Below are 27,781 nucleotides of genomic sequence, written 5' to 3' on the forward strand. Positions count from 1 at the left end.
TAATAAAGGTAGTAATCAAATTGGCATTACTTTAAGTGTTAAATATTGTCATAATGCAGCTTTAAAAAGAGGATTAAAAAATACACAAGAGATTAAACTATGATTGTATTTAGGATACAGTTCGCATTTGAGTTACAGTGAATTTGGCAATAGAGGTAAACAGAAGCCAAAACTGAGATACCAACAGGCTAGAAGAACGGCCTGAGAGAAAGAATTCTAAATATGGCATCTAAGTTATGGTTGGATTGTTGTAGGGTGCCAGCAGTGCTTTTTCCATGTGAAGAATTGTGAAATTTTAGTGAGAATTTGGTACTGATATTAACACAGATGTTCAGATTTGGGCTAAACGTTGCAAAATTTAACTGCAAAAAAGAATTGACAAGCTGAATCCCCCTTCTCCTGTAAAACAGAAACTGACAGGTGACCTAATAGAAATCTTGAAAATTACGAAGGGCTTTAGTAGAGTGGCTACAGAAGAACTCCTTTTGTGGAGAAGATATCATATCCAGAGTAAGCAACAATTTAGGAATCCGATAGGGTGCTCAAAAGAAATGTCTTTTTCCAAAGAATGGTGACAATGTGGAATATCCTAGCACAGCAAGTGCTAAAATTACAAAAGATGCTTTTAAGAGGAACCTGTTTAAGCATATAAAAAAGCAACCTGTTTAAGCATATAACAAAAGGATATAATAAATTGATACAATAGTGATATGGATAAGGAAAAATAGAGCAAGGTGCACGTGAAGCATTAGTGTTAGCATGGACTGATTGGGATTTACATCTCTTAAGTTACTTTTCCTGTGCAAGATACCTACGTAAGATGAAGAAAATGAATGTTGCTACAAGGACAGATGGTTAGAAGACCAAAAGCAAAGGGCTAAAGGACTGGAAAGGACCAGGTCCAGTTTTCAGTGGAGCAAAATATTAGTCATGCAGAAGGTGACAAGAGATAGAGAAGACTGAGTGAGTGATGGCAGGCTATTTGACTGCTGACAAATTCACTCTGTTCTCACCCAAAATCCAAATAAGCGTTACATCCAGCAAAGTTCACTGAACAGTAATCAGGATTGAACAGTCCAGTGATTGATCCCATACGTAAGAAGATTCAACTCTGCATTGGCCAAAAACTGCTGCATGGATTTTAATTTAAATACATTTCTCAGTACACATTTGCATCAGCCTGAAGTTTCAATTTGGCTTGGCATGAGTAATTCCTGTGTGCAGATCCAGACATCATAGTTTGTAACTCCATACCTGAAGGCAAACTGATTCGATTTCCATCTTTTAGCTTTAGCCGGTTTTTCCTGAACTTGCCTTTTCTTTTCTTCACTTTTGGTTTTTCTTGATTCAGCTGGAAGATGAGAATGTTCAGCTCACGCTCTAACACATCAATTTCCCGCTCTGCCAGCTGTTGTTCCCGTCGCTTTAGCAGCTCTTCGTGGGACTTCTGCTGGAGCTCTGCCCTCGTCAGCTCCTCCTCTCGTGATCGCAACTCCTAGGAAACACAAGAGAACAAAGCTACAAGTCTGGGATTGTTTGGAACCAGATCACAATAAAGCACATGATCAGTGAAAATGATGATTAAAATCTTCTACCTTCTTCAAAACGTTTCAGTAGTCTTTGTACTTTTTATTTGCATTACGTACACCATCTCAAAAGACATTGTTGGATCCATTAAATTTACGTTAATTAGGAGAATGTCAAAATCCAAGGCACTTCACATAATAAACAGGTACCAAACCATAGGAGGTATTTGGAAGAGTGATCATACATTTAGTTGCAGGTAGGTTTTATGGAGAGATTTAATCCAGAGAAGAGGTTTTTGGAAGTTCATTATAGAGTGGGTGGGATTTAGACAGCTAAACGCACCATCAACATGGGTGGTTAAAGTTATGTCTGCATGTTCACGTGAGTGCATGTATGTGAAAGGGGTTGTGACATGTGATAAAAGGTCACAGTCTGAGGAGCAAGATTTCAGGTTTGGGTGTCTAGACCACTGAAGGACATTTCAGAGATAGTACTGAGACCATATAGGGATTAATATGAGATTACATATTTTGATTTTGAGGCGTTTCCAGGGCACAGGTAGGCAGGACCAAGGGTCTGAAATATTTCCAACACTTGTGTCACTGTACTTATTAATAATATTAATAAATGAGAAACTATGCTAACATATTACTTCCAAATTGATCCTATTGGATGGTGGAGCAGGGGCTGAGCAGCCTACTATTCTTATTTTTTACGGTCTAACAGACTTATGATCCTAAATCTACTGTGAAGTATTACATCACTCGAGAAATGAATGGAAACTTCACCCAATTATAAGTGCACTTTAATCATATCACTGACATTGGATTTCCCAAACTCTCAATGAGAATTTAGAGTCAATGCAACTCCAATCTCATTCAGATTGGAACTGAACTGTAGAACAATTCAAGAGATTCTGGAGTAAACTTCATAAAGCATATGAGAATGACAATAATTTCAGCTGTCAGCAGGACTGAATGGTGATGCTACAGGTGGGCAGTAAAAAGGGTCTAGGCCCGAACCGTCAGCATTTGTGCTCCCAAGATGCTGCCTGGCCTGCTGTGTTCATCCAGCTCCACGCTTTGTTATCTCGGAGTCTCCAGCATCTGCAGTTCTCATTATCTCTGAGTTTTAAAAAAAGGCCACATTTAAATATGTTCTGACCCATAAAGTGCACCAGTATTTCTATGAATTTTAAGAATAAGCTTCACATGTATACAAGAGGAGACTGAACGGCTTTTTTTTGGGTTGGAGAGAATTTCAGAACAAACATTGGACTTTCAGGAAAATTTATCGCTATTCATTAAATAGAGTCATCTATTGACACCTACCTCAACTGAATAGACAGAGTGTGTCTCGGACTCTTACCTGGACAGCAGCATCTCTGACATTACAGTGCTCTCTCAGCCACTGCTGTGAACCATCAATCCAGTCTCTGTTCCAGATGTGCCTTACGACGGGAACTATACATGTCTGAAGTCTTGTCAAAGTGCAAAGCACAAAGAAACTTTAAAAAAAACTCACTTTTTCCTTTGTCCTCAGCTCATTAAACATTTGCTGTATTTCCATTTTCCAATCATCTTGCATGGAGTGAAATGATTCCTGGGGTAAGTCTGTTATGACTGTGGCCTCGATAGCAGTGAGTTGTTCCAAAATGGTAGCAAAATTTGGACGGACGTGAGGATCCTGATCCCAACATTCTGAAAATTTCAACAGATTATTGGATCAAAATTTTTTATAAAAACTGTTTCCTTTTCTCTAATTTTCTTCCCCTTACTGAAAGCATCAACACTTCCTGTACATGTGCAGCCACTGGCAACCCTCTGAAACTTTTTTCCTAAGTGGTCACTTCATCTGCGGCTTGGTAGTGCTGATTGTCGGACTATTAATCCAAGAGAACCTCACAGCATGGCTCACAATCTCTCGGAGTCAGTAGAAACAATCAGGACTGAAAGTTCTGGCTGCTTTTTTCTCTTTAATCCAACTTATCTTCTAAAATTTACTTCATGCATAAAATTTGCAGGAGGTGCATTGCAGGTAAACTGCTGCAGTTCAAGTGAAGAGAAAATGGCTGCCTGATATCAAGGCCACATTCAGCCATGTATGGCATCAATGAGCCTTAGCAAAACTGAAATCAATGGAAATCAAGTTCTGTTATTTGAAGTTACACCTGGCACACAAGAAGATAGCTGTGCTGTTGGAGGTCAGTCATCTCAGCAGAAGTTTCTCAGGTTAGTGTCCTAGGCCCAGTCATCTTCAACTGCTTCATCAATGATCTTCCCTCCATTATAAAGGTCAGAAGTGGAGATATCCGCTGTTGATTGCGGTGTTCAGCAACATTTGTGACTCCTCAGATAATTAAATGCAGCAAGACCCGGGCAATATCCAGGCTTGGGCTGACAAATGGCAAGTAACTCTTATATCAGTCAAATGACTATCTTCAGTAAGAGACAATCGAACCGTTGCCCCAGGACATATTCAACAATGTTACAATGACTGAAACCCTGCCATCAACTTACTGGGGTTACCAGTGAAGAGAAACTGAATTTGACTAACCACGTAAATACAGTGGCTATGAATACTACAGCGAGTAACTTACCTTCCAACTTCTCAAGCCTCTCCACCAACTACAAGGCCCAAATCAGGAATGTGATGGAATACTCTGCATCTGCCTGGATGCATGCAACTTAAACAACACTCAAAAAGCTTGACACTACCTAGGAGAAAACAGTCTGCTAACAACAAAGACAGAATGCCCCTTGTCCTCACGTTATCACCCCATGAACCTCCAGATTCAACGCATCATCCTCTGCCACTTCTGCCACCTGCAATCTGACCCTACTACAAGGACATTTTTCCCTCCCCACCTTTATCTGCCTTCCAGAGGGACAGCTCTTTCTGTGACTCTTCCATCCACTCCACTTTCCCCACTCGCCCCACCACCTCCAGCACTTTTCCCTGCAAGTGCACAAGTGCTACACCTGCCCCTACACCTCTACCCCAGGCGCGGAGAAAACCTTCCACATTAAACAGATCTTGACCTGCACATCTGGTAACGTGGTATACTGTATCCGCTGTTCCCGATATGGCCTCCTCTACATCAGAGAAACCAAGCGGAGGCTGGGGATCGCTTTGTGGAGTGCCTACACTCGGTTCCTGACAAACGACTATACCGTCCAGTTGCAAACCACTTCAACTCCCCCTTCCACTCATTGGACGACATGTCCATCCTAGGCCTCCGCCAGTGCCACGACGATGCCACCCGAAGGTTGGAGGAGCAGCACCTCATATTCCACTTGGGAACACTTCACAAGTGTTAAAACCTCCCCAACCCCAACCTCATCCCAAGATCAGCTCAGTTCATCCCCGCCTCCTTGACCTGTCAGTCTTTTCTCCCACCTATCCACTCCTCGCACCTCACTGACCAATCACCCCCATTTCCTACCTACTAGCCTCATCCCTGCCTACTTGACCTGTCCGTCTTCCCTCCCACTCACCTGCCACTCCCTCTGAACTGACCAACCCCCACCCCAACTCCCTACCTACACTCAACTTTACTGGCTCCATCCCCACCTCCTTGACCTATCCATCTTCTCTCCACCTGTCTGTTCCTCTATCCACCTTCCCTCATCGTCTCCCTCTCCCTATTTATTTCAGAATCCCCTTCCCTTCCCCTATTTCTGAAGGGTCTAGACCCAAAACATCTGCTTTCCTGTTCCTCTGATGCTGTCCTGGACCCGTGTTCATCCAGCTCTACACCTTGTTATCTCAGCCTCCAGCATCGGCAGTTCTCACAATCTCTGCTTGATTGGCATGTCTTCAAAAATCCATTCTCTCCACAAACAGATGTTCAGTCACAGCAGTGAGCACCACCCACAAGATGCACTGCAGAAATTCAATGATCTTAGATAGCACCTTCCAAACCCACAATCACTACCACTTGGAAGGACAAGGGCAGCAGGTACATGGGAACATCCCCAACTGCAAGTTTTCTTCCAAGTCGCTCACCAACTTGACTTGGAAATATTTTGTCATTCCTTCAAAGTCACTGGGTCAGAATCATGGAATTTCTTCCCCAACAGCATTGAACCTACAGCACATGGACTCCAGCAGTTCGGGAAGGCAGCTCATGACAACATTCTCAAGGGTTCCTAGGGATGGGCAATAAATGCTGGGTGATGTCTCATGAGTGAATAAAATAGAGAAAAATCAGTGCAAATCAATTAGGTTGAATACAGAATGAAGCATGAAAGGGTGCTGTGCTCCACTTACAGTACAGATACATCGAATGAAACAGTGCCCAAGACACACAATGCAAGGGGTTTTACGCTGTTGCAGCTTGTTGCTGTACAATCATATTGCCTTTTCTCATTGAGTTTTGGCAAAAATCTGTATCAATCTAATGTGTCACTTAGTTGGGGCCAATTCCCCAACCAGGTTCACCACCCACTCTCTGGCTGATGAAATTTCGCCTCATCTCAATTCTAAAGGGTTACCTCTTCACTTGGAGGTTGTGCCCTCCAGTCGTCTCTCCTACTAGTGGAAACCAGGTATCACCTATCCCGACAGCCTTGGATGCACCTGTACTTATGGTTACCATCACAGACTTTAGATTGGTCTCCTTGAGAGTGAACCCACGAAAAGAGAGTGGTCCGGAATGAGTCTCTGGCTGTGCATTCAGACAGTTGCAGACCAGCTGGTTCGCAGACATCTTTAATCTCTCCTTACTACATCTGAAGTCCCCACCTGCTTCAAGAAAACCACCATCATCCTTGTGCCAAAGAAAAATCATGCGCTGTGCCTCAATGACTATTGCATGGTGGCTTCGACATCCGTAATTATGAGGGGTTAGTCATGAAACACATCTACTTCAGCCTACCAAACTGCCCTGATCCTTTGCAGTTTGCCTAACGATGCAACATGTCCACAACATACGCTATCTGCCTGGTCCTACATACATCATGATGCCTACATCAGGCTCTGACTTGCAGACTACAGCTCTGCCTTCAACATCACAATTCCAAACAAACACATCTCTAAACTCCGAGACATTGGCTCCCCTGTCTGTAACCGGATCCTCAACTAGACAGCAATCAGTAAGAATAGGCAACAACAACTCCGGCACTATTATCGTCAACACAGGTGCCCCACAAAGCTGCATACTCAGCCCCCGACTATATTCTTCATATAGTCAAGACCATGTGGCCAAATTCTGCCCCGATTCCATTTACAAGTTTGCTGAAGACACCACCATTGTACATCAGATCTCAAACAATAACAAGATACAACAGAGGAAAGAGATTGAATGCTTAGCGACATAGTATAAAGACAACAATCTCTCCATCAACATCAGCAAAACAAAGGAGCTGATCATTGACTTCAAGAAGCAGAGGGGAGGGAATGCCCCTGTCTGCAATGGTGCTGAGGTGGAGATGGTTGAAAACGCCAAGTTCCTGACAGTGATGATCACCAACGACCTGTCATGATCCATCCACACCAATGCAACAGTTCAGAAAGAACAACATCTCTACTTCTTCAAGAAGCTAAGGAAATTAAGCATGTCCACAAAGACACTTATCAATTTTTATAGGTGCAAGACAGGAAGCAACCTATCTGTATGCATCACGGTGTGGTATGGCAACTGCTCTTCCCAAGACCCCAAGAAACTACAGAGAGTTATAAGCATAGCCCAATCCATCACACAAACTAGCCTTCCATTCACTGAATCCATCTATAGTTCTTACTGCCTTTGGAAAGCAACGAACATAATCAAAGATAATAGGAACTACAGATGCTGGAGAACCCGACATAACAAGGTGTGCAGCCAGATGAACACAGCACGCCAAGCAGCATTTTAGGAGCAGGAAAGCTGACGTTTTGGGCCTAGACCCTTCATCAGAAGTGGGGGAGGGGAGGAGGGTTCTGAAATAAAAAGGGAGGGAGGGGGAGGAGGATTGAAGATGGATAGAGGACAGGTGGAGAGGAGACAGACAAGAGGCAGGGATGCAGCCTGTAAAGGTGAGTGTAGGTGGGGAGGTAGGGAGGAGATAGGTCAGTCCAGGGAGGATGGACAGGTCAAGGGGGCGGGATGAGGTTAGCAGGTAGGAGATGGGGGTGCGGCTTGAGGTGGGAAGGGGGCACAGGTGAGAGGAAGAACAGGTTAGGGAGGCGGGGACGAGCTGTGCTGGTTTTGGGATGCGGTGGGGAGACAGGAGATTTTGAAGCTTGTGAAATCCACTTTGATACCATAGGGCTGCAGGGTTCCCAAGCGGAATATGAGTTGCTGATCCTGCAACCTTCAGGTGGCATCGTTGTGGCACTGCAGGAGGGCCAGGATGGACATGTCGTCAGAAGAATGGGTGGGGGGAGTTGAAATGGTTCACAACTGGGAGGTGCAGCTTTTTATTGCGAACCGAGCGGAGGTGTTCAGCAAAGCGGTCCCCAAGCCTCTGCTTGGTTTTCCCAATGTAGAGGAGGCCACAATGGGTACAGTGGATGCAGTATACCACATTAGCAGATGTGCAGGTGAACATCTGCTTGATGTGGAAAATCTTCTTGGGGCCTGGGATGGGGGTGAGGGAGGTAATGTGGGGGCAGGTGCAGCACTTCCGGCGGTTGCAGGGAAAAGTGTTGGGTCTGGTGGGGCTGGAGGGGAGTGTGGAGCGGACAAAGGAGTCGCGGAGAGACTGGTCCCTCAAAGCAGGGGAGGGAAAAATGTCTTGGGTGGTGGGGTCGGATTGCAGATGGCAGAAGCGTCAGAGGATGATGTGTTGGATCCGGAGGTTGGTGGGGTGGCACGAGAGGACGAGGGAGAATCTCTCTTGGTTATTATTGCGGGGATGGGGCGCGAGGGATGAGTTGCTGGAAATGTGGGAGACACGATCGAGGGCGGTGGATGTTGCGGCCCTTGAAGAACGAGGACATCCGAGATGGGAGATGTGGCAGATGGGAAGGAATTGGAAATAGGAGATGGCATTTTTGCAGGAGGTGGGTGGGAGGGGGTGTTATCTAGGTAGCTGTGGGAGTCGGTGGGCTTGAAATGGATATTGGTTTCTAGGTGGTTGCCCAAGATGGGAACAGAAAGGTCCAGGAAGGTGTTAGAGATAGTCCAGCTGAACTTAACATTGGGGTGGAAGCGGAAGAACTGTTTGAGATCCTCATGAGAGCACGAGGTGACTCCGATACAGTCATCAATGTAACGGAGGAAGAGGTGGGGTTTAGGGCCAGTGCAAGTGCCAAAGGAGGACTGTTCCCATATCCTACAAAGAGGCAGGCATAGCTTGGGCCCATGCGGGTGCCCATGGCCATGCCCTTTGTCTGTAGGAAGTGGGAGGAATTGAAAGAGAAGTTATTGAGGGTGAGGATGAGTTCAGCTAAGCGGATGAGGGTGTCAGTGGAGGGGGACTGGCCACTAACATACTGACTCCCACAGCTACCTAGACTATATATCCTCGCACCCTGCTTCCTGTAAAGGCTCCATCGTCTCCATCACATTTGTTCCGATGAGGCCGACTTCAACAAGGGAGCCTCCAAAATATCCTCAACCGAGGATTCCCCAGCACTGTTGTCGACAGGGCCCTCAACAGTGTCCAACCGATTTCCCGCACTTCTGTCCTCACCCCTTCTCTTCCCTCCCGCAATAGCAATAGGGTTCCTTCCCCTTACCTACGATCTCACCAGTATCCATGTCCAGAAGATCACCAGATGCCATTTCCACCATCTCCAACGAGATGCCACCAGCAGACATATTCACTTCCCTTGTCTGCCCTCTACAGGGACCATGACCTCCGGGAAACCTTGGTCCACTCTTCCTTCACTCCCAACATGCACCCCCACAGCCCCAATGCACCTTCCCCTGCACTGGCAAAGGTGTAACATGTCCATTTACATCCTAGCCCCACACTATTCAAGGGCTCAAGCATACTTTTCCAGGTGATGCAACACTTTACCTGCACTTTAAAGCATAGAACGGGTGACTGCTTCGCAGAACATCTATGTTCTATTCACAAAAAAGGCCGTGAGCTTTCTGTTGCCTGCCGCTGTAACACACCACTCTCTTCCCTGGCCAACACCTTTGTCTCAGGCTTGCTGCAGTGTTCCAGTGAAGCTCAATACAAGCTGGAAGAAGAGCACTTCATTTTCCACTTTGGGGCCCTGCAGCCCATCAGACTCAATATCAAGTTCAATAATTTTCAGGCCTGAACTCTTCCATGTCCTAGCCCACTACCCCGGAAACCATACCTTGTTATTGCATAGCCTGCCATTACGCACTAGCAATTGTTAACCACAAACAGTCCCCATTAACAGTTCTTCACCATCCCAGCCAGATCATTAACAACTCCTTTGTCTATCCAACTGCTCTTCTTTCACTGTGGGCTCAATCCTTTATCCTATCATTTACTCCTTACCCACCCCCTTTCCTGTCTTCTGCATATAAATCAACCTTTCCCCAGCTACCATCAGTTCTGAGGAAGGGTCACTGGACCTCAACTCTGATTTTTTCCTTCACGGATGCTGCCAGACCTGCTGAGCTTTTCCAGCAACTACTCTTTTTGTTCCTGATTTACAATATCCGCAGTTCTTTCAGTTTTTTATTAAGTCAATGTGGGAGTTCCACAAATGGAAACCTTGGATAAATCATGAAATCCACTCCCTGCTGTAGACCAGACGTGCAGCATTCTAGTCAGATGTCCCAGACCTATACACAAGATCCAGATACAACCTTCCCAAAGCCATCAGTGATGGTTTGAAGGGGAGGTGATGGCCTAATGGTATTATCGCTGGACTGTTAATCCAAAGACCCAGATAATGTTCTGGGGACCTGGGTTCAAACGCCCCCATGCGGATGGTGGAATTTGCATTCGATAAATATATGGAATTAACAGTCCAATGATGACCATGAATCCATTGTCAATCGTCAGAAAACCCATCTAGTTCACTAATGTTCTTTAGAGAAGGAAACTGCCATCCTTACCTGGTCTGGCCTACATGTGACTCCAGACCCACAGTAATGTGGTTGACTCTTAGCTGCTCTCTGGGCAATTAGGGATGGGCAATAAATGCTGCCTGGCCAGCGACGCCCTCATCCTGTGAATGCACATAAAGGAAAAAAAAATGCCAAGAGGCAGTACCGGACCAAGTTAGGGGCCCAAATCAACCAGACAGGCCCCCACCACCTGTGGTGAGGCCTAAACAACACTAGAGGATTTAAAATAAAGCAGAGCAAGATAGCAGACAAAGACAGAACCCTCCTTGATGTGCTCAATGCTTTCTATGCTCAGCTTGAGCAGAATGCCAGCACCTGTGCCCACTGTCACCGCTGCAGATGTCAGACTGGTCACCCTGGGAGTCAACCCAAGGAAAGCCTGGACAAGCACTTAGATCCTGTGCGGACCAAGTGACAGAGTATTCATCGACATCTTCAACCTTTCCCTCATCCAAGCTGAAGTCCCCACTTGCTTCAAGACCACCATCGCCCCAGTACTTAAGAAAGCATATGGAGTGTCTTAATGACTACTGCCCATTAGCTGTGACCTCCACAATCATGAAGTGGTTCCAGAGGCTGGTCACGGCCCACATCGACTCCAGTCCCCCAACCTGTCTCAATCTCCTATAATGTGCCTACTGACATAACAGATCCGCAGAGGATGCCATATCCCTCACCCTGCACTCATCCCTGGAAAATCTGGACAACAAGGACACCTATGTAAGACTCCTGCTCATAGTCTACAGCTTCCGCCTTGAACACCATTATTCCTGATAGATCAAGGTCTCCAACTTTTGAGATCAGCCTTGGCTCTGCCCTCTGCACCTGCATCCTCAGCTTTCGGACCCACAGACCACCATCAGTGAAGGTATACAACGGCACCTCCTCCACAATAACATTGAGCACTGAAGTCCCCCAAAGATATATCCTCAGCCCCCTACTGTACTCCCTGTCCACCCATGATTCTGTTGCCAAATTCTGAATGAACGCCACCTACAAGTTTGCTGATCACTCCACCATGGTAGGTGGACATCTAACAACCACGGATCAGAATACAGAAAGGAGAGAGAGAGAGAGAGAGAGAAAATTTAGTGATTTGAAACTGTGAGAACAACCTCTCTCTCAACGTTCGCAAACTAATCAGCCAATCATTGACTTCAGAAAGAAAGGAGAGCATGCCCCCATCTACATCAACGGAACTGAGGTTGATAGGGTGGACAGCGTCAAGTTCCTAGGAGCAACGTTAACCTATAACCTGTATCATACTTCACACGTAGATGCAATGGTCAAGGAGGCACAATAAGCTGTTTCTTCCTCAGACAGCTCGGGAAATTTGGCATATCCATAACAACTCTCAGCACCTTTTACAGATGCACCATTGAAAGTATACTGTCCAGATACATAATGGCCTGGTATTGCAAACTGCTCTGCCCAGGACCATAAGAAACGACAGAGGATTGTATGCACAGTCCAGACCATCACAGAAGTAAACTTTCCATCCATGGACTCCATTTACACTGCTTGTTACCATGGAAAGGCTGCCAACAAAAGTACCCACCGCACCCAGATAACGCTCTCCTCCAACTACTTGTGTTAGGCAGAAGATACAGAAGCTTGGACACGTGTACCAGCAGGTTCAGGGACAGCTTCATCACAGCTGTTGTTTTTAGACTGATGAATGGACTCTCCAACTTCAAATAATGATCATCTTGCTAATGTTGATCTTGCCTAGCAAACGCCCTCTGCAACATAGCCTGTATGCCTCAGGTTTTTTTTTCACCCTACGATCTGTATGTCCTTGTATACTATAATCTGTCTGCACTGCTTGTAAACAAAGCCTTTCACTATCATTAGGTATACCTGACACATGACAATAAATCAATCAAATCAAATTCACTTTACAAGACCATTTGCTTACCTTCCATGAGCTTGGTGAATGGTTCAGGACACGTGGATGGAATAGGAAGGGTTAATTTGTTAACAGCTACTCCATATGCTACTGCAAGACCATCAATTCCACGATAAGGTACTTCTCCAGTTAGTAACTCCCACAGCAAAACGCCATAGCTGAAAGCAGAGAGGTGACACCAAACTTCTTGAGCATCAACAGCAGAAAGAAAGGAATAGAAAGAGCCTATCCCGGCATTCCATTAGGTTGTAACATAGACCTCAACATTTACTGCATATTTATTATCCAACAAAAATCTACAAGCTTCATTTTTACATACAATACTTTGGGAGAAGAAAGTTTGGGATTTTCAGCATGAGAAAGTTCTTCCTGAACTCATATAAAGGAAAGCTTTCTAATATCTACTTCATTTTCCTTTCTAATATTTTTTATTCCATGATTATATCAGCCCTTAACCTTCTAAACCTCAGTTTCAAGCAGAGAGTCCCAAACATGACGGTCTAGGAGAGGAAGAGCGGGTAAACATGATGGATCAAGGAGTGGAGAGAGGGTGCAACAGGCAGGAAGACACACACAAACAGAGTGAGAGAGGCAGAGAGAGCGAGAGAGAGAGAGACAAAAATGTGGAAAAGATTAATGGGATATATTTAGTTGCAATTAATTTTTCTTCTCTATGTTCATAAGAAATTTAACTTCATAACTAGAGCACCTTCCAAGCCCATGACCTCTCCTACTTAGAAGGACAAGGGTAGCAAACACATTGGAAGACCACCACCTGCAAGTCATACACCACCCTGGCTTGTAGATATACTGCTGTCCCACCTTAACAGCTCCACATACCTAGACCACATGCATTGCAGTGGGCAATTAGGGGTGGGAAACCCTTATAGTGCTGCTTATATCCCATGAATGATTTGAAGCTGCCAGAATTTCATGCTCGACGGTTGAAGGGTATACCTACCTCCAGACATCACTGCCTTTGGAAAACATGGATGATTTGATAACCTCAGGGGCCATCCAAGCATATGTTCCTGCCGCACTCATCTTGGTTGTTTTGTGCCACTCCCTGGCCAAGCCAAAGTCAGTGATCTTCAATGTCTTGTTGGCGATATCATCATGTTCAATCTTCTCAAGTAACAGAACTGAGGAAGTAAAAATATGAAGGGCAGCGTAAGCATCACTTTGTAAATACTTAACCTTGCTGCTTCCTGGCTCAAAGTGAATTTCTAAGCTTGCCTATTTATGTTACCACACTGGTTTATGCCATCTCAGAAAACACATTCTGATGAATATTGTCACTAAAATGTAACAGTTTTTAAGTGCAAGACTATCCCTACAAAGATTACAGTCCATACTCGTCCCCATCACATTTTCTATTCTAATAGCAGCTTTGTTATGTATGACTAACTCAATGGATTTTTAGGACAGTGACAAATCCTTTAACCACAGTCTGCAATTTCTTCCAGAAGGAATGAGAAAAACAGGGCACTGTCCTGTGGTTCAGTCAGGTACAACTTCTGGGTACATCACCCAAGAGCTTATCTCAACAATGAACATCAACACTGTGATAACGGAGGACATCAAAGCCTGGCAGGATCCATTGCTATCCTCATCTGTTGGCCACACACCAGCACCACTAGCTGGTGTCACTGAAGAGCACTCTGGTCCAGGATTCCCGTTTGATGTTTGACCTCTCTGACCTGGGTCATAGAGGTCAATTGCAGTGTTTTAAAAAGGAATTGCTGGTCCCCAGAATTTCAATGAATGCAGAGAGAATCAAAGAAAATAATTGCAATGTATGCAGATCTAAAAAGCCTATCCATTCTAAGGCAAAACTGCTCAAGTCTCATCAATTATAATCCACAAGGTGTTTAGCTTCAAGATACTCATTTGAACACCACATGACGTTTTAGTAAATTAGTAACACTTGTAACTGTGGTTTGTGCTGTAATGGATGATAATGCAGAAATGAAGTTCAACAGTAGGGACGAAGATACAGCAATGTGCATGAACCCTAATGACCCACAGCCTTCACTGCAGGCACAACTATACCAAAGAAATTTAAGTGTGATACAAAGTATACAAGTTTCACATAATAGAAAATACCACCACAAACTAATTTTTCATCTCTTGGACTGGCTAAACATGAACTTGAAATAAAGTAGCAAGGTCCAAGTTCTTTCTCATTGCAGAAGTACAACTGAAACAAAATTATCCATAATTTTACAGCAGGTTTCATATTTTATGCAGGAGGTACCAAGAGACACTCAGAATTGGCAGCATGATAGTACACTCAAAAGGCTAAGTACACTATCTAGCATACCTGATAACAGTACAATCAGTCAATGTCAAAACCAAACAACTTAATCTCCCATTTTTAATCAATCTTCCCAAATCAACTCTGCTCTTAGTTCCCATTTATTGATGTTTAAACTACAAACAACGCCAGCATTGTAACACTTATCTTGGGAGTCAACACCATTAAGGCACGTTTCAAATTCCATCCCAGCAGGTTGCTGAATCTCAAAAAAGTTAATAGTTAGAGACTAAAGACAGCTGATGACAAGAGTTTCTTAAGAATGGAAATGATAGCTGACCATCAAATTTGGGGAAATATTCCAGAATGTCACCACATACTATTTTTCTTCAAGAACACTTTTTATTTTGCTCTGGTGTCCGGACAATGAAACTAATCAAGGGTATGCCTTATCCTCTGCAAGGGTTCTCAAGGCTGATCTGGAATTCAGGGAATCAAGCTTTCTGTGCACATACAGAAAATTACCCGGGTTTCTTTTTTTTTTGGCAGATCAGAATCTCCATCTGCCGGTCAGGAATCAGAGATATTACATGAGGAGATAGGAATTGCTCAATTTTAGATGAATGCAATCCCCTTGTGAAAAAGGTACAATCTGACAGGTCAAGAGACAAGTTGTTGGGTCAGACAACTGCACTACTGAACTTGTATTAACATAGAAATTAATTTCTAAGTTAAAACATCAAGACTGAGGATTTGGGCAACATAACTGATGGGCTGCTGCTTTTCTTCCTCTGGATTGCTTTCAAAGAAAAGATTCATTCTGGAATCCCCACAGGTGAACTCCCCAGAAAGGATGGCAAGCAAGAATGAAATTGATTTCTTCCTGTAATAATCACCTCCTTCAACTAGTTTAGAAGGTTTACTGAGAAATCAGTTCATTATTTACTCCCCCTGGCATTACCGTCCTAGAAAGTAATTTTTGCTTAATTTTAACCACACAGCCAAGCGTAAGCTTCTATTGGTTCCACTTTCAGTTGTAGCAAGGCAGAGTAAAGAAAAGCAATTTGGCATTGGATGAATAGAGATGACACTCCAAGTCAAAGTGGTTCAAGTGTCAGAATGCTGTGCTCACAAATTTAAGTCAGTACAATACCTTTGTTAATACTTCAGCGGACGAAGCAAAGCTGCATTTTCACAGATTCCAATTTTCAGATGCAATATTAAACCAAAGACCTGTCTGCTTGTTTAGTTGGATAAGACCGGATCGGTAAAGAAGATTTACAAATGTATCAGCTACCTTGCACATTAGAAAAGTAGATCATCCACTCATTTAACCAAATACCATTTAGTAGGATTGGATGCACACAAATTGGCTGCCATATCTCCCTAAAAAAAACAAACACGCCAAAATAATTCAATGGAATGGAGGTGATTTCCAATACCCTATGGCACAAAAAGTGCTATGGATATTCAAGGTTCTCATTTTCTACACTGCACTTGAGACATTTATTCAATATAACCAATATCAAACAAATCAGTTAATGCTTCATTTCACTTTTGTCCACTGCACACAGCTATGCGCAAATTCTCAGTCATGTTTATTTATACAACACCAACTGAATTGCAGAAGGCAAGTAACTCAGTAGAGATAACAAGAAGATCATAGATTATAGAATCCCTACAGTGTCGGCTCTTTGATCCAAAAAGTCCACACTGAACCTGAAAGCCAACCAGACCCATCCCACTTTAACTCAGCTAAGCTACACATCCCCGAATACTACAGGCAATTTAGCACGGCTAATCCACCTAGCCTGCACATCTTTGGACTGTGGGAGGAAACTGGAGCACCTGGAGGAAACCCATGCAGACTTGGGGAGAATGTGCAAACTCCACACAGGCAGTCAGAGGGTAGAACTGAACCCAGGTCCCTCGTGCTGTGAGGCAGCAGTGCTAACCACTGAGCCACCGTGCTGCTGCAGCTGGAGTCTGAGATAACAGAGGGTGGAGCTGGAGGAACAGTGCAGGCCAGGTAGCATCAGAGGACCATGAAAGTTGATGTTTCAGGTCTGAAGAAGGGTCCAGACACGAAACTTCAACCTTCCTGCTCCGTTGTGGTGGCCTGGCTTGTTGTGTTCCTCCAGCTCCACACTAATTCACAGCATCAGGTTCTTTCGCAAACGTGGTTAAACACCATCCACATCTTGATGACTCCATAATTTGAATCAATTTTTGTCTGTATGGAAGCTGAGCTTGGTACCTTACCCAGGAGGTAGTTGCACATCTGAAATGATGGAATCTTTATGCTTTATGTTGTTGGCCCCAGACCGAGACTTCAATTTCATAGTTATCAGTGAAAAACCGTCAAGTGTACAGACTACAGCAACCCTCTCTTTGGCTGAGAGGGGGCAGCAGAACCACACTTGTCAATTTCGGTTCAACTGAAAAAGATATCCATAATACAATTGATCTGAATGACTCGGAACAAGGGGAAAGGAATTGGGAAGAACATTACTGCATTCAGAATTGAAAATGAAACTGTTAGAAATAAACATTAGGAGCAAGCAGAACCTGGATTAATATTTCAGTGGGATTCTTGGTGAGCACAATATTATAGTTTGATGTATTTCCAGAATTCTGTATTAGCTTCTCAGCCTTACATGCCCTAGCAGTCTGAACTCTGCTAGATTATTTGGTTCAACAGTATAATTTGGCTCACGTTTCAGCTAGCCCCTGGATTATGCATGACTACATTTGCAGTGAAACAATTTCTCATTATCCTAAATACCTAGATAATTAAATAACTTGTCACTAATACCATGAAATTTTAGTCTGCAACCAAGAAAAAATACAAGATTGCATAAACTGTCTCACAGATCATGACACTAAGTACTTCATACCATAAGGTGCTCAGCTTAGCTTCCATACAACACAAACTGGACTGCATTTAGATTGGAGACTCATCAAGACAAGGCAGGCTGGGTGGTCCAGTTTGTTTGCTGACCCTTCCACCCCATCGGTTTAAATTCTGTCCAGATTAGTGGAAAGAAAGTTCCGATTACACAGACTGCACATTGTAACATATCCTATGAGCATTCAAAGCCCCCACGGGATTTTTATCTCTGGTAGAAATTTTGAGAAAGCCTATTTCTAAACAAAAAGCAGTACACATCATAATATTTTTTTTCTTTCTGGCCACCAATCATTTTACTAAAAATCGAGAATTTTCATTTCTGTTTTGTCTTTCCCCCTGCCCTATTAAATTGGAACAGTTTCTCAGGATCCTTTAAACCTCATAACATTTCAGACCAAACTTCAGCTTTAGCAATTAAAGGTTACTAGCAGTTAATATTGTATGTGACATGTCTTTTGAAAATGGATGATTAGAACTTATCAGTTCCTTTACAACATTAGATTTTTTTTCACATCAAATCAATCCTTTGTGGGAGGGGAGCCAAATATTTAGCCAGCTGCACATTCCTAAAACCTTTTTATCTCAAATGCTCAAAGTTTTTTTCTTCATACAAGATGAAGCCCAGCAAAAAAAATTGAGTCAATGGGGAGGCAGAGACATAGCTGTAATGTAACTGTGCTAGTAAGCCAGAGCCCAAGGCTAATGTATGGGAACATGGGTCAGAGCGTAGATGAACAGGTCCTTCGGCCCACAACTTTTGTACCGAACATGACACCAAATTAAACTAATGCCCTTTGCCTGTCCTCAGTTGATTGGGTTCAATCCCCGCTTCTGCCAAGGCAGAATTTGGTTCATATCTGCAAGAATTTGTTAAGTATCTGGAAACTTGTTCAATGGCAACCATTATCAATTGTTTAAAAGCAAACTCGCTCACTGACGTCCTTCAGTGAAGGAAATCTATCATCTTTACTTAGTCTGGCACAAATATGACTCCAGACTCACAATAATGTGATTGATTCTGAAATAGCCCAACAAGCCATACACTGCAAAGGCAATTAGGGATGGGCAATAAATACTAGTACAGCCAACACCCACATCCATTATAAAAATAAAGCACAGAAGTAAAGCATTCAGCACTCAGAAATAGTTACCCACTTAACCGAATTCCTCATAGCTCCTCCTTTTATTTTCAATACACTTAACCACTTCCCTTTTATAAAACCAGTGTGGATTATGCTTCACCACTATTTCTGGCAGAGGGCTCGTTTTTGCTCCATGATCAGAAACTAAAACCCCAAGAAATCAATTAACTAAAATCAGTGAAAATATTACTATGATGACGACCTAGTAACAGCATTCACTTTGTTAAATGAATAGTCAAGGAAATAAAGAGGGCAGAATAGAATACAATTTTGAAGAACATAGTAAGAATGAATTTTCTATGAAATTAATCATACGTGCAAAGAGAGCTTGCACAGCAGCGTAAGAAGGCAATGTCAGAGTCTTTCAGTAGCCTGATATAGACTTGAACAAACTTGGGGCTCAGTCAGTAATGGGTAACTGTATTTGAGTTGCTCCACATTAAAAGAGCATTTCAGACAATGGTCACACCAAGTGCATGAACTTTGCTGATGGCATGCTGATTCTTGCACACTGGAGGTTGCAATGTAGCTGCAATAACCCACTTGCTCGGATGAACACAGAGGTGGGGTTTAAACATTTGCAGTGCTGCTGTGATCCCAGGCCAGAAGCCCTCTGGATGGATTCCCAAGTCTGTACCAAGTTCGACCTTTTCCCGGGTGAAAATGGCTAAGTCAAAATTGGACTCCGGTTTGGAAGAGGATAATTGGCCTGGGAATCGTTGCTATGAAATGGATTGGCTCACGTGCTTTCAATGACACTGCTTACTGGTACCAGAATAAGGGCTACTAGAATATGCCAGTCCCTACCGAATCCTGAAGTGTTACTGCCACCAGGAAGTGCAGAGGGTAAGGGGAAGCCAGACGTTTTTGCTATGTCACATCAGAAAATCATAAATTTATCACACTGAAGAAAACAAGGGAAGAAAAGCACTTACATAATGCCTCTCAACTTCAAGACTTTTCAGGGTTTTATGAAAACCAGTGAATTGCTTTTGAAGACACCTCACGAAGGAGGCTGAATCAATTTATATGCCCAGAAATCCCTGACTTTCTTTGCTCTAACCCCAACCCCAACCCCAGCCTCACTATTACAAACCAAAGCAATGGCTATGGGCACTTGCATCGGATCATATGACTATGAGCTATGCCTGCCTCTGTGTAGGATTCGTAGAACAGTCCCTCTTCTACAACCACAACATCCTTTACCTCTTGCTCCGCTATACTGATGTCTGCTTCAGTGCTGCCTTGTGCTCCTGCAAGGAGGTCAAGCAGTTCATCAACTTTGCCAACACTTTCACCCTGCCCTCAAATTTCTTGCACCTCGCTCCCCTTCCCGGACCTCTGTCTCTTGACTCACCACTGACCATTGTACCCTGAAGGGGGCAACGCAGGTGAATAGAGTGATCAAGCAGGCATACGGGCATGCTTTCATTCATGGTCAGGGTATTGAGTACAAGAGTTGGCAGGTAATGTTACAGCAATATAGGACTTTGGTTCGACCACATTTGGAATACTGCGTACAGTGTTGGTCGCTACATTACCAAAAGGATGTGGATGCTTTGCAGAGGTGGTTCACCAGTATCAGAGATAGTGCTGTGTTCATCCAGCCTCACATTTTATTATCTTGGTTCACCAGTATGTTGCCTAGTATGGAGGATGAGAGCTATGAAGAGAGGTTGAGTAGATTAGAATTATTTACATTAGAAAGACTGAGGTTGAGGGGGCGACCTGATTGAGGTCTACAAAATCATGAGAAGTATAGACAGGGTGGATAGCAAGAAGCTTTTTCCTCCTCCTCTCCCCACCCCCCACCCCCACCCCCCACCCCCACCCCCACTCCCCCAACCCCGCAGAGTGGGGGACTCAATTACTAGGGGTCACGATTTCAAGGTGAGAGGGTAAAAGTTTAAGGGAGATATGCGTGGAAAGTTCTTTACCCAGAGTTGGTGGGTGCCTGGAAGGCATTGCCAGCGGAGAAGGTAGAGGGGGGCATGATAGCATCATTTAAGATGTACCTAGACAGATATATGAATGGGCAGGGAGAAGAGGGATACAGATCCTTGGAAAATAGGCTACAGGTTTAGATAGAGGATCTGGATCAGCGCAGGCTTAGCGAGCTGAAGGGCCTGTTCCTGTGTTGTAATGTTCTTTGACATCCATTTCAAACCCACTGACTCCTGCAACTACCTTGAATACACCTCTCACCCACCCTCCCAAAAAAAGTGCTTTCCCATACCTTCAATTCGCCTCTGTCAAATCTGTTCCCAGGAGGAGGCGTTTTATTTCGGAACATCCCAGATATTCTCCTACTTCAGTGACCATAATTTCCCTTCCTTAGTAATTAAGGATGCCCTCATCTGTATCTCTTCCATTTCCCACGCTTCCGCTCTCAAAACTCCACCCCCCCAACAAGGAGAGAGTCCCCTTAATCCTCATGTAGGACCCCAACAACACCCAAAGCCAATGCGTCATCCTCCAACATTACTGCCACCTACAATTAAACCCCACCAAAAAGATATTTCCTTCCCCACCGCTGTACACTTTCTGTAGGGACTGTTCATTCCGCGAATCCTTCATTAGCTCTGCACTCCCCACTGACTTCACCACACCTAGTACTGTTCTCTGCAACCAGAAGTCCAACACCTGACCCTACTTGCCCTTTCCCACCTCCATCCAAGGCCTCAAACAATCCTTCCAGATCTGGCAGAGATTGGCCTAATGCATTGTATCTGTTGCTCCCCATGTGGTGTCCTCTACGTTGAGGAGACCAAACGCATACTCGGTTTGCAGAGCATCTGTGCTCTGCATGTACCAACCAATCCTTTTGGTTGCCATCCATTTGAATTTCCCCTCCCACTTCCACGATGACATGTCCATCCTTGGCCTCCTCCACTATCAGACCAGGGCCAAACATAAACTGGAGGTACAACACCTCATGCATCGGCTTGGGTGGTTACAATCCAATGGCCTCAATACTGACTTCACCAGCTTCAAAATCCCTCCACACCACCCCCCCCACCCCAGCCTTATCCTATGTCCAGTGTGCCCCCTCCTTCTCATTAGGGGCATTTAAGCGGCTATTAGATAGGCATATGGATGATAGTATAAGGTTGGGGTTAGGTAGACCTTAGGTTTCGGGTAAAAGTTTGGCACATCATTGTGGCCGAAGGGTCCGTATTCTGCTGTACAGTTCTATGCTCCTCACTTGTCCACCTTCCTACTCACCTATCCGCTCCACACTTCCCACTGGCAAATCACAATTACTGCCTACCTGCGTCCACCTATCACCATCCCACTTAGTTCTCCCCTAGCCCTAGCCCTCTCCATCTATTTACTTCTGGGCTCCCCTTTTCCTCCCCAGTCCTGATGAAGGGTTTCAGCCCAAAATGCTGTCTTTCCTATACCTCAGATACTGTCTGACCTGCTGTGCTTTTCCAACTTCACTTCTATTGATCCCAGGCTTAGAAGTCTTGCTTCTTCTTGCAGAGTTACCATCTCCGTTTCACTTGATTCTGATAATCGCAAGCTTTGCTTTCCCGAGATAGTGTTAATGTGAATAACCTTAGTTGGCTGAAATATAAACTATGAAAATACGGTGGCAACAATCTCAACTCCCCAAAGCATTTCATATTCAATGTTTGTATTCACCAATCTGGTGAACATAAATTGGATGACCAACAGCTTCAAAACAAATATCAGAGCTGCCAAAAGGCTGCTAGACTAAAGAATATATGCAATGAATCAGGATCCAAATGTCAGCTTAGCTTCTTCCTGGAACTGGCCTCAGAAATCAAATTCATTAGCTCAAGTTCTAATCATAGAAGGCTAATGGCAAAGAAAGAGGTCAACTCAGCACCATGTCTGTGCCAGCCAAAATTCATGCCACTCCAAACGAATGCTACTTCTCTGTATTTGGTCCATTGCCCATTAGATAATGGCATAGGAGGAGCTTATCCAGACACTCTTTAAATGAGATATTAAGAACTGCAGATGCTACAGTCAGAGATAACACACAATGTGGAGCTGAAGGAACACCACAGGCCAGGCAGCATTTGAACCAAAATGTCAACTTTCCTGCTCCTCTCTTGCTGCCTGGTCTGCTGTGTTCCTCCAGCTCTACACTGTTTAAACAGTTTGACAGTCTGTGCCTCTATCAGTGTTTCAGGCAGTACATAACAGGCTTCTACCAGCTTCTGGATGGAAAAATCCGTTCCTCACCTGGCCTCAATCATCTTAAATCTATTGCCCCTTGTCAGAGAGTAAACAGGCTCTTCCCATCCATTTTACCCAGATCCCTCAATATTTTGTACATTTCAATTACATCTGCCCTCAGCTTCCTCTGTGCTGAGGAAAACAACCCTTGTTAATCCAATTTTTCCTCAAGGCTGCATTTTGCGATCTTGCCTCTGATGTTTCCTGCTGTTTACTCTCCGGTGCAATTACATCCTTTCTATAAAGAGATGACCAGAACTACACACAATACTCACGATGGGGCCCAATAATTCAGCACTTAAATCCCATACCGCAGCTAATTAAGATTTATAATGGCTTTTTAACCACCTTATTCACTAATCTTGCCACTTTCAGGGATTTGTGACATCTGCCACATTTATTCCAAAGTCCCTCTCAAACTTTCCTCCTTTCAGCATTCTCCCACCCTATTATTTTGCTTTGTTAGACTTCCAAAATGCATCAGCTCTCACAATCTCCAGGTTGGAATCAGTTTACCACTTTTCTATCCACCAGACCATTGACAGTGGATTGATATCCATTGTGGGATTTGAGTACGTAACCTGGACTGAGACCTAATGCAGTATGAGGGATTGCTCTGTTGCCATGAGTTAAATCTTTGGGATAAACTAAGCCTTAAGTTGAGGATGCAAAGATTCCGTGGCATTTATCGAAGATGATTAGAGCGCTCCCTGGGTTCTGACCAACATTGTCCTGTCAAGCTACACCACTAGAGGCCATTCCCTCTTTTACTGCTTACAGGACATGTTGGCAACTTAGGGTGCTAAGTTTATTAACAAATGCTATTCAAGATTAATTGGCATAAATACCATTGGCATTTCAAAGAGGCTATTTTATATCCTGGTTTAACATTACCAGTATTTAACAAGAAGAATGCACTACTTTGCCCTCTGGCATTGCAAACTTCCAAGATCAATTAGAGTCAGTCACAAGCCAGACACTGTGGAAGACTGAGTCTTAATTTGGGACAGTAAAATCGAAAATAAGCTGTTGGCTTCTGGGAGTTCCAGTTACAAATATGCTTACGCTTTTGCACATGTCTACTTCTAAAGAATTATTTTGGGACAATGCACAATTGCTGCGTTTGAGTTTGTGTTGCGATCTCATATGTACAGATGTAAAGTATCAATTGCAAACGAGGTAATTTGACTCATCATGTTCATTCTGGAGATGAAGTTGATGTTTTTCTGAATGTGAGTGCATCAACGGATTTGATTGGGCAGCATCTGACAATGAGGACGTGGGTAGCTTGTTAACAAAATGAAGAGTTTGCATCATTTTGCTAATCAATCAGTTGAATGACAAAATATCACTCCAAGATTGAAACTTAATTACCATCAGAATGATATAGCACAGAGAAGACCATTTGCCCCATCAACTAGTTATGCCCACTCTACTGCTTCGTCTTAGTTCTGTAATTATTTTCCTGTTTTAGGTAATTGTCAAATTCTGCTTTTGAAAGTTACTACTGAATTTGCTTCATACTCTCAGACAGATCAAATGTTTGTTTATATTGCAACTCTTCAATTGTATATCAGTGCAAGTGGACAAGAAACAAACCAATTTAACATCATTGAATTGCAGTATATTTTAAAAAAAACAGCAGTTTTCTCCCAAAGGCACAAAACTCTGCCTGGTTTTCAAACCCACAGCTACTGACTGCGATCTTATGATTGTGAGAAGTTGTTTGTCAACACATTCTCCCAGTGTCTGTGTGGGTTTCCTCTGGGTGCTCTGGTTTCCTCCCAGAGTCCAAAGGTGTGCCTGTTAGGTCAACTGGCCGTGCTAAATTGCCTGTAGTGTCCAGGGTGTGTAAAATTAGGTGGATTACACATAAGAGATGCAGGGTTATAGGGAAAAGGATAGGGGGAATGGGATGCTCTCTAGAAGGGTGATGTGGGTTTGTTGGGCTGAATGGCCTGTTTCCACATTGTAGGGAGATGATGCTGATGATGATCCCCGGAGCCAAGACTAATTAGACCTGATCTGTCCCATCACATATCCACCTCCCCCCCACCACCACCCGCCCAACCCTGAGTTCCTGAAGTCAGTTTGCTACTATCAAGACCCATGAACAGAATCACAGAACTCACTCAAAAAGGTGAAGTGAAGAACATTACCTAAGCAAAAATCAGCCAAGCCAGTAAGAGGTTAAATGGTTAATCATAAAACTCTATAAATAGTTTACTGCCTGTATATAATTAGAGGTTTCTCCCAGACAACTCTAAGATAAACACAAAGTGCAAGGTGATTTGCAGCAAGTGGCCAGCATACTGACTGGCACAGAAAGCCTTTTGATGAGAACGGTCCCATTAGGTGTTGTGCCAGAATCAACAGGGCCACCTTCACTCCAAAGGTGAACAGTGACATTCCTGAAATTTCTTACTGTGCTCAGACTGGGCCGAAACCAAAAATAAGGCACCAAGGACTTGCCTGGCGATGAGCCAGGTTTCACTTGAACCACTGTCCCAAGTTTCTGAGTGTTTTGCTCTTCTGTTTTCTGCCACTAAGGCGCAGTACTTCAGCAGGCAGCCAGCCAACATGCACTTCATAGAATAAAAGCACAAGCTTGAGGACTGGTGACTGAAGCATTCTCATGGCCCAAATCCCTGGCAACCAACATACCACTTGAGCGTTTTGTTTACTTTCCAGTCAAGTGGAATTCTGCTGAACTAAAGCAGACACACAACTGATCTCCAAGAAATAGTATACTTCGATCAGGACCTCCAAACAAATGCTAATGGTATATTGGAGTTTAAATGGTGTGTTATATTTTCTTGTTGGGACGGTGAAGCTTGACAGCAACTCCTGGCTCTCATTTGTGCATCCTTTCTCACGTGGAGCAATGCCACTTTATAGGCACTGTAGCAATTGGGGAGATGGCTGCTGGAGGGGTAGATATGATTTCAGCAAAAAGGAACTGCAAGCAAGGACCAAATAAAAGACAGCACAGGCTTTGTGCATCTGACAGCAAAACTGTGGACTTATGAAAAGGCAAATCCAGGATGTGGTTACAGTTCCTCCTCTCATGCTGACAACAGATTAAAAATGCAAAAATAGGTCTTAATTCCAGATCATATTGGATTTTCTTCTACTATATTCAACTACTTACAAAGCCTGTTAATTATTGTTTGACCCTCACCAAATCTACACACTCTTGTAGCATGAGGGACAGGCTGACATGACGAGAGGTGAAGATCTGTCACAACACCACTGTACTGTGCACAATACCTCTAACGAGTCTTCAGGAAAGAGACAGACAATTACTGTGCATGACTGTCTCAGTACCTCTTTCCAGGGGCTAAGAGGGCATTCTGGAAATGATGGTGCTATCAAGCAGAATAAAGCTGACAAAAATGGCCTGTTTTATACATGTGATAGGAAAGTATACTAGCCTGTGAACAGGTATAGGATATATTTGCATTTGTGAAAAGAAAATTCTAAACAAGTGAAAAAGTGGTAAAAATGAAACCATATTCCTTGAAAGTATAAACTGATGTGCTTTGAAACATACCCAAGAGATGGAATGAATTCATTCATTCACACACTAAAAATGAATCAATATCTCATTGTTTTATACACAAACTTTTCTGGCTTATTCACACAGATCAAAAGTGTAGCGCTAAAAGATCAAATATCTTCAAGCAACAGAATTGAAGATTAGTTAAAGATAGCTCCCCATATGGTAGGTATATCCAATAACTCAATGAACAAAATTAAGAAGCTGCTAGATTGGATCCTTGGGCACATCAGCCATGCTGCCTTTGGAGGAGGTAGAGCACAATAAGCTTGATCATGAAAGTGAAGAAAATGAATTGAAAAGATAAGCTTGTTTTATTTCACTGAGAGATAACAAGAGCTGCTGATGCTAGAGTCAGAGATAACTCAGTGTGGAGTTGGAGCAGCACAGCAGGCCAGACAGCATCAGAGCAGCCGGAAAGTTGACATTTCAGGTCAGGACCCTTCCTAAATGTCAACTTTCCTGCTTCACTGATGCCACCTGGCCTGCTTTGCTCCTCCAGCTCCACACTGTTATCACCAGCTTGTTATGTTTTACTTGGTGCTGTAGTGAAACTCAGCAGAATCATATCTACTGTGGCAGCTTTCTGACAAAGTGGTAGCTTTCTCACCTCAAAAAGGAATAAGTGTTGCTTCAGAGACTTGAACACAAAAATCTCCTGTTCTGAGGAAGGGCGGATCGATCAGAGATACCATCCTTCAGGCAAGGTTTTAAAGCCTCTTCCCGTCTCAAATGGGTATAAGAGTTCCACAACAATATTTCACATAAGACCATGGAAGTAATCTTGTTGTCCTGTCCAATATTTATTTCCCAAACACATTACTAAAGAAAAAGGCCTCCTGATAATTAAGTCATGCTTGGCTGCAAAGGCTTGCTGTCATATACTAGCTGCAACTTTTCCCAAGTTGCGACAACGAAATCTTGAAATTAGTCTATTAATTGTAAAGCCATTAGGAGATGTCGTGATGTGGTCTCAGGTAAAAATGCAGGTCCCTTTTTTTAAAGGAAGGATGGATGACAGCTTTTAGCTGCTGAATTAGCATTGCAATAAGAAATCTTTATCAGCAGTGTTTGAATCACTGGACAAAATATTTACACAAACTATCAATCGATACTGCCACTAGAGGTAGTTGAAACATGACAGTGTATCCTGCCTGTCTGTTCTCAGCTCTTTCTGAAGTAGCTTGGGAACACAGGTGTAAAAACATCAAACATTTGCACCAGGGATGAACAATAAATACAACCTGCCAGCATCATCCACAAAAAGAAATCCTGTTA

General features: G+C 43.6%; 1 protein-coding gene across 2 annotated transcripts in view; it reads right to left on the reverse strand.

Annotated features, from left to right (window-relative positions):
* The window catches only part of map3k21 (mitogen-activated protein kinase kinase kinase 21), a 99,565-nt gene that overhangs the window by 18,073 nt on the left and 53,711 nt on the right, over positions 1 to 27,781 (reverse strand). For both annotated transcript variants that reach the window (XM_059648738.1, XM_059648737.1), the window contains exons 2-5: positions 13,384 to 13,564; positions 12,432 to 12,580; positions 3,052 to 3,227; positions 1,255 to 1,495 (exon numbers count right to left, since the gene is read on the reverse strand). In XM_059648738.1, the coding sequence (XP_059504721.1) occupies positions 1,255 to 1,495; positions 3,052 to 3,227; positions 12,432 to 12,580; positions 13,384 to 13,564 (747 nt within the window). The remainder of the gene's footprint in view (positions 1 to 1,254; positions 1,496 to 3,051; positions 3,228 to 12,431; positions 12,581 to 13,383; positions 13,565 to 27,781) is intronic.

Source organism: Stegostoma tigrinum, chromosome 9 (assembly GCF_030684315.1).
Source record: "Stegostoma tigrinum isolate sSteTig4 chromosome 9, sSteTig4.hap1, whole genome shotgun sequence".
Lineage (NCBI taxonomy): Eukaryota > Metazoa > Chordata > Chondrichthyes > Orectolobiformes > Stegostomatidae > Stegostoma > Stegostoma tigrinum.